At 48.2% G+C, this 8562-nt stretch overlaps 1 protein-coding gene and 1 long non-coding RNA gene across 2 annotated transcripts in view; both read right to left on the bottom strand.

Annotated features, from left to right (window-relative positions):
- gmds (GDP-mannose 4,6-dehydratase) overlaps positions 1-8562 on the bottom strand; it is a 115814-nt gene that overhangs the window by 19688 nt on the left and 87564 nt on the right. The window contains 3 exon segments of the mRNA XM_060066713.1: positions 5158-5254; positions 5682-5740; positions 5742-5801. Of these exon segments, the coding sequence (XP_059922696.1) occupies positions 5158-5254; positions 5682-5740; positions 5742-5801 (216 nt within the window).
- Positions 2937-5146, bottom strand: LOC132468885 (uncharacterized). Its single transcript, XR_009528290.1, has 2 exons — positions 4127-5146; positions 2937-3340 (listed from the first exon to the last, which is right to left on the bottom strand). It is a non-coding gene; the product is annotated as an uncharacterized LOC132468885 (long non-coding RNA).

The following is an 8562-nucleotide window of genomic DNA, read 5'->3' on the forward strand; positions in this document are numbered from 1 at the left end:
ACGTGCACACAAGCTACCAGTGGCCTCACCCAAGAGAAACAGGAATGAGGACACGGAGGGCAGAGTGAGATGAGGGAATGACCGGTGGATTCATAGGAAGGAGAGCCAGGGAGAGAGACAAAATAATAATAATCATAATAATAATCATTATTTATACAGCGCTCTTCCAAACAGAGCTACAAATTGCTTTATAAATAAAAACGTTAATCTTTCCAGAAATAGACAACATTTTTCGTTTAAAGGTTCCATGACATGCCACCAGGTGTGATTAGCCGTTACAAGCTTTTTTGGAAATTTGCCCCTCATGCCATCACAGGTGGGCGTGTCCACCTAGATGTGTGACGGATAGATATGTGATATGTGTAACGACTAATCACACCACACCTGGTGGCATGTCATGGGGCCTTTATCTCCTCCTCCACCTCCTCCCCCTCCCCGTCCCCCCCAGGTGGAAAACCTGCAGTGCTGTCCGTCATCTTGCAACAGTTTATTCCCCTGGTTGACGTGTGAACTTGGAAATATGTCAGCTGGGCTGCATCAGTGCAGAGATACCACTCGTGCAGAGCGCATGCACGAAGCACACACAGGAGTTTGAGCATGGACTAAGAAACAAAGCAGTCGCTCAAACACTTTCCCCACGTTGTTGAACCTGAATTTATTTCAGTTTCTTCGATGGACCATTCCCGGAGTATTAGTATCACTCTCTCAATTGTCTCAATATTGCGAATGAATGAAACGCTTACACGTTAAGTTAATCAGAAGGTGATCCGCAAGTCAAACCTCCTTTACGCCTATCATGTGATAATGACTCAACATCCATGGCTCCCTGGGCCTCAAAAGCAATTCAACATCAACGATCCAGGGATAATGAGCTGGATTACACACTTTACTATTGCTCCAGACCTAATTCTGGAGAAAAACCTCGGCAGAGCCGCGGGGCAACTACTCAGACTGACAGCGGTAGAACGCTAGCACAATGAGAACAAACAGCCCTGATCACAAACTCATTCCACAAGACTCAAATTGACATGTTCAGGCCACAGTTACATTCAAGGCAATTTTGACTTTGACTGATTGACAGGGAGCCTTAAACCACAAGGCCCTGCAATTATAACAAGTGCATGGATATCTCAAGGAAACAATTGTGCCATTATTCAGTTCACCACGTACACATAAAGCTTACCTTGGGCGTGCCGGAGCCCAGTGACTTCAGTCAAAACAAGGGGCTGGGTTGTAAATGCACACAGACATATTTATTTCCACAGTTTGAAGAATCACAAAAACAAAACTTTAAGGGGCTGTGGGGACATTGATTGACACTGTATTTTCTATGACAGATAAACACAAATGGCTTATTTTACAAGAAGACCATCGCCACTTCCTTCAAAATATGTCAAGTCTACTGTTGTATGAAATATTGGGTACATTGTTTAGATCTTACTGTGTGCAGTAACCGTGTTACAGTGTGTAGACTGGCTGACTGAAACGAAAGCAGTGCACATCCTTCACCAGCTTAGAACTGTCCTCCTAAAGGTCAAACACTTCACTAAAAGTCAAACCCGGGGTGAAAAAATTCCCCCTTGTTCAAAGGGGGGGGGGTAATTTCGTACATAAACCCACAGTTTAGCCAAACATAAAGAAGAACACACATGGTGATGTGGCATTTAAACACACATACTCACACACGTGCACACTCACACACTCTAGCCAAATACACCTGAGCTTCTTTCCCAAGGTCGATCCCTGCGGCTCTGAGGGGTGGGGAGACGAATGTCAGACATATACACTGACAGGACTAATGATGAATTACACATATATTAGCACTTAACCCGGGGGCAGCCTCCTTTCACAGTGACCAGTGGTCACATGATACGTCCACGCAAAAGTCACCGACAGCCCAACACCCACCCACCAACCCTCCCACAAACACATACACGCTTCTAAAGGTCAAATCCACCTCATTTTAAGCAGGAGACTAATGGCACCTGCATGCACAAACACACAAACACACACATTCACATGAGAGTGCGTGCACACACATATACCCAAGCAGGCGCACACACACACTATCGATGACAGGCACTTCCACTCAAAGAGGCGAAACAATGCTGAGCCGAGCATTGTATTACTCATTTCCTGTCTTGCGGGGGGTCAAAGGTTAAACACTCCTCATTCTCTCTAAATCCTAACAGAGAAACAGGAGGAAAACAGTGACACGCCATGCAATGTGTTAGCTTGACCTTCAGTCTTAGCTGGACTATGTTTGCCCCTCAGATCTTCTCTTTCTCTCTGGCTTTTCACCAAACAATGACCCACAGCCTGATAACAGCGGACCAACAGGAGGCATACAGTATCAGAGAGTAACCCACTCTAGCAGCACTTCACCTTCCCTTTTGAAGTAACCACGGGCGCAAAGGCAAAGAAAGCATCTTTCTGTCAACACATCACCAGACCTCAGCGAACGGGATGCAAATCACAGGGAAGCAGGAAACCTGCGATCGTATCACTCAGCATCGCTCACAATCAACAGCGGGGCATTTGGATGAAACTGGATGAAACCAATCGTTCAACGGTACCTGAACCCTTCATCTGCATGGAAAGTTCTAGTTTCTGTAGGTAGGTTTGCTAGGTTTAGCGAGCGTAAGACGGACAGGATGCTTTACAAGCGTGATCCGGGAGCTCTGGAGCCAATACAGCCAGGTGTGTCTAGCGACTAGCTAACCCCCCCCGCTCCGTTCCCTTCAGTGCTCTGTGCAGTCAGTCAGCAGGGAGCTTCCACTAATCCTCCTCCGTCACTCAGCCCAGCCTCCTCTCTAATCCCCCGGGGAGGCCAGGCCGTGGCACTGGGGAGCTCCTGATTATAAACGCAGAGAGCTGACAGCTAAGCTGGGGCCGCGACACCATGGGGTAACCCTACACCCCAGCCCCCCCGCCCCCTCCTAATACACACACACACACACACACACACACACACACACACACACACACACACACACACACACACACACACACACACACACACACACACACACACACACACACACACACACACCAACAAGCACGTGCACACACATATGTCCAGGGTGATGACAGACACCCATGCTTAATGTCTGAGGATCCTAAACCATGCACAGAGGTCAGAGAAGAGGGGCGACGCAACGGTCTTGAGGGACCATTAGGAAGCACACAAGACAAGAACTGAAATATTTGGTACATGGTCGCCCGTCGTGCTAATGAGCCAGACAGAGGGGCTGCTTCGTCTGCTTCATACTGATGTCAGAGCCCACGGAACAACCCTAGCCTGAACGCCCACACAGGCCCTTTGCCAGCCAGTACAGGGCTCCAGACTAACTTTTTCCTTGGGTGCACTGGTGCGCCTAAAGTTTTAATTTGGGTGCACCAGCACGTATTTATGGTGCACCCAAGTTTTGAGTTGTTGAGGGGGGGGGGGGGGGGGGGGGAGAAGGGGCGTTGAACCGTGCCCGCCTTGCGCTGAGTTCTTGACAGGGGGGACGGGGGGGGCGTTGGACCGTGCCTGCCTTGCGCTGTTGTTGACGGGGGGGGGGGGGCGGGGGTTACACCGTCGATATTTACGCCATTGATTAATAATATTTTGACCATTAAATAAATGCCTTAAATAAATGCCGATCTCCGGGTAGACTCGCTGAATAGCTGCTCCCGACCAGGTTTGGTTGCGAGCGTAAGTCACCATGGTGATACAGCGACGCTTAAAGAGATCGACTTTCATGGTACAGCTAACCCAGGCTTTCAGCTCAACATACCTCGCTAACCCTCTAATCGAGCTTCGTAGTACAGACCCCTGGATTGGGCTTCGCGGGTTTGTTTACCGGCGTTGCTATTGTTACCGGTCTTGCGTGTTCCAACGGTTTATTAGGTATCTAATAAATCGCTGTCTAATCAATACTTCATTCACTGCCTCTACCGTGGTTATTACAATATTATGAATAGACTGCTCTGTAAAAGAATAAAATAATTATAATTATACCAGATACATTTTCAGTCGCACCGGTGCGCCCAAATAAAATATTTGGTCGCACTACCCCAAATTCTAGGCGCATGTGCGCCCAAATTAGGCGCACTCTGGAGCCCTGCAGTACACAGACACGCGCGCGCTACATGTTGTGCACTGAAGCTAAATAAAAGTATCAATAAATCCCCCTCGCTGGGTGCCGGGCTGGCAGGATGTGGCGTGTATTATTCTGCTGCCAGGCTAGTCTCGGCCGGTCTGAAGCCACATAATAGAGGTGGCTGGCCGCCTGGAGCCGCTATGAATGATAGATAGAGCGTAATGGGCCCAGACCATAATGAGCGGAAATAAGATGACCAGGGAGATACAGCCAAAAATACATGCACCCTGGGAGAACATGGAATATGGCGGCAGGTTGAATGGATGTTTTGTCATTAAAAGTCTATACAAGGGACGGTGATTGCAGGGAGGGCATCGGCGTGACTCTGCTCTCACAGCACCTATCATTTCACAGCGGGGCTCCATGACATGAGGGTCTGGCCCAGGATGGTAATTACACATGTACAAATGTACCAGTAGTAGTCCAATGCATTGATCAATATCCCAGCATGTTCTCCAGAAAAGGCTCAGATGCTAAATTCTCTCCTCCCAATATGTATCGTTAATTAATTAATTCATTCATTAGTTCACTGTCTGCTATTTTAGTCTCAGTGATCTATGGTTATGAAAACTAAGCAAAAGATTGAAAAGATTACATAAAGTCAAGTGTCCAAGTGAAACAGATGTTAAACAACATACTTCACTAATCACTTATGACACATGAATGCCTTAACATTAGATATCTGCCCTGGCTCCAGTTGACCTCTTTCTGGCTCCTGGGTTATGGAAGGCCTATTGTTCTGCAGGTCTGTGACTCCCAAACACAAAGGTGCACAGCACCAGCTGTAGCCAACGGCGGAGATTGTGAGAAACCCGGCAATTTCAGTTGATCACCATAGCTGTTATAGTTCAAGAAGAACCAAGAGTATTTTAGACGATTTTGAAAATTATTTTACCCATGGCGTCTCACAGACCATAAGCACGCCATTCACATGGGCTGCGAGAGCCACAGAAACAAAGTGATCTGAGTACACAGACGAGTCCACATTGGTGCAGCATGGGAGACTCACCACTTCAGTGGGGCGGAAGAATTTGGGGTCGACTCTCACAAGAATGGCTCCTGTCTCCTTGTTACGGCCAACCTCCTGCTCATTTTCACCCTCCCACCTGAGGGAGCGAGAGAGCGAGAAAGAGAGCGAGAAAGAGAGAGAAAAAGAGGGGGGAGGAGAGAATGAGTTTTTCCTATTGCTGACATTTAGTTTATTATTTTAAGGTTTTCCAAAAGACAAAACATACTGTATTTCAGAATGTGAGCTTGCACACACACACACACACACACACACACACACACACACACACACACACACACACACACACACACACACACACACACACACACACACACACACACACACACACACACACACACACACACAGGTTCATGTGAGGAGCAAAGATAGTAGCTTATGTCAACATGACGGAGCGCTTCCTGAATAGAGCGACAGAAGAGGAAAGGTGGGAGAGTCAAAGGTCAAGTAGCTGGCGGGGGGGAAAAGCACTGTCTGTGTGTGTATGTGTGTGCGCATGCACTTACACAATTGTCGTGCCCACGTGCTGGAAGGCCTTCTCCACAAAGTCCCTCACGCTGTGCACCTTCCCCCGTGGCGATGACAAAGTCCTCCGGTACTTTGTGCTGCAGCATCATCCACATAGCCTGCAGGCGAGAGAGATGGAGGGACAGAGAGCGAGTGAGGGAACAATACAGAGAGAGAGAGAGAGAGAGAGAGAGAGAGAGAGAGAGAGAGAGAGAGAGAGAGAGAGAGAGAGAGAGAGACAGATGTGAGACAAGCTCCACTCTGGACGGGGGCCCCGACTCCCAACTCCTGACAGACAGGAAGTGAACCCTCCGACCCCGGAGAGGGCTGTCCGTCCGTACCCTCTGCACTGACGTCACGAGGAGGGGCTCATGGGACACATGTCGTGGGAACGGGATGATGGCCCTCCCACAGGCCCGCTGTTGCAACCGTTGGCACACGCACACAAACACAGAAATACCAAAACACATGCAAATGCACACACAGCAACAGTCACATGCACACATACATACACACACACACACACGCACACACACAAAGTCAAGAGTGCAAAAAAAGGACACACTGCTATACCATTAAAGAATCAGCCAGCAAGTTAAGTTAGCAGCTTCGGGTATGATTCAGCGCTGAATGACTGCATTTGCCAATCATCATCAGTGAGTGAGTTCCAACATGTAGCTGTCACTGCCTAATGCCTATATTTTCCAAAAAAGGCCCGTTATTATTTATTCTTAGCCTGTAGAACCAATGAAAGCTGATAGACCAGGGCTCCCGGACTGAGGAGGAATATATTAAAAAAGAAGCCAGGGAGGAGCAATCGAACAGGGCTTCAGCGCGGGGATATTTATAGGGACCAGGAGCAAAGGGAAGGTTAGGGCTGAGACGGATTCCCGGTGTGACCAGAGGCGGGATTACAGAGGCCTCTGTGCGAAGGCAGAGGGGAACAGACAGCCTGCCAGACATATGGATGGACAAATACCACCCCCCCCCCCCCCCCCCCCCCCCCCCCCCCCCCCACACACACACACACACACACACACACACACACACACACACACAACACACACACACACACACCACACACTAGAGTTCAGCGCAGGGCATGGTCAGAGAGAGAGGGAGAGCGAGAATAAAATCCTCCTAAATACTTCACAATTCTCCCAAGAACACATCAGCACGTTTTTATGTGCTATTCTTGAATTTGCGGCAGACAGATTCGGTGTGCGTGTGTATGTGCGCGTATGTGTTTATGTCTATTCAGTCACATCCACTGGTTTTATGTGAAACAGTTGGACAGAGCAGAGGTTGGCAGACTGACCAACATTTTATCTGCAGGATTTCTACTGTAGGACTCCCAGATTGTGTCTCACACACACAGGCACACAGACACTCGCAGAAAGGCATGCACACACATACAGGCATGCGTGCACCCGCACACACACAGGCTAGGCGCACAATCATGGACATACACACACAAGAAGGAAACATACACTCAGGTATACATATTCATCATAATTTATCAACACACACACACAAACATAAACACACAGAGACACAGAGACACAGTGACACACCCACACACACACCACACACACACCCACACACACACACACACACACCCACACACACACAACACACACACAGCGTAGTGATGGAATTCTGGGAGGATGGAGTGAGGGCTGCCTGGGGAGGGTTCAGGGTCACCTGACGGCTCTGCTTGGATGGTTCCCCAGAGACGGCCTTTGACCTCTTGAACTCTGACCCCTGATGGACAAACCAGATTCTTCACACTCTGTCACAATCCGAGGGTGACGAATAGTACAGCTTAAACCTTCTGATAAGAATACAGTCAATCACTATTCTCCAATAACCTAATAAAAGTTGTTTTACACTGCCAAATATGCCCGTCCTTATGCCCGCCTTTTTCCCCGGCATGGTCCGCACGTTTACACTGACTGAGATAATATACAGGCTTGATTTTGCACCCCAATTTTCCCTTCTTGAACCCCTCCACACCCACTCTAATGGCCGGTTTCATTTTCATGTAAATGCGATGAGATAGCATCCAGCATACCAGGGGCAGGACTTGGGCAGAAGTGTTGATGACGTAGCAACAAGAGTAGTTCTTACTGGAGAGATGGTGAAAGCTGCGGGCTGCTGACCATCATGGGAGAGAAGGTGATGCAGTCGCATGTAACGAAGATGGTACAATCTACGAGGAAGTAGACAAGGCTTCTTCTAAGAGGGTCTCCGTGCATTGTCCCGCCTGCTCCAGTGACACCAAGAAAGCCGGCTCCTTGACGTAGGGGGAATATACGTTCTCGGTTTTACACAGGCAAGACAGTGTAATTGGAACCTCTGCCATGCAGCGACCGTACCGGCTTGGCAGTGAAAAATGCCCAAAGCCTTACTTTAGTGCTTAAAACCTGGTTGTATTAAAAAGGTTGCATATTGTAAAGGTCACACATATTGAACTTTAAACATCTTGATTGATGGAGACATGCAGGCACCACTTCGTTTTCGAACATAAGTCAAAATGGATCACAGTCAAAGGTAATTGCTGATGTAAAAACATCTCTCTCAGTGTTAGCATTGCCGTTTGCAAACGTTATGCCACCGAGTGTATACGGTCCGTCAGCATTGGAGAAAAAAAAACGACAACAATCGTTGTATAAAATGCAAGATATATTTCGTTGACTAATTACTACAACAAAAATGGGTTTCGTCACATATTGTGGTTTAGGCTCAAATTAAGCCGGCATAAATCATCCCTCCACACTGGTCCGAGTCAACGGTTTCTCCCCCTCACTTCCTCCGCGTTGTCCGCATATCAACTTACTGATCACTACCCAACGGAGTGAGATCTCAAACACTGCCGCG

This window comes from Gadus macrocephalus, chromosome 12 (assembly GCF_031168955.1).
Source record: "Gadus macrocephalus chromosome 12, ASM3116895v1".
Lineage (NCBI taxonomy): Eukaryota > Metazoa > Chordata > Actinopteri > Gadiformes > Gadidae > Gadus > Gadus macrocephalus.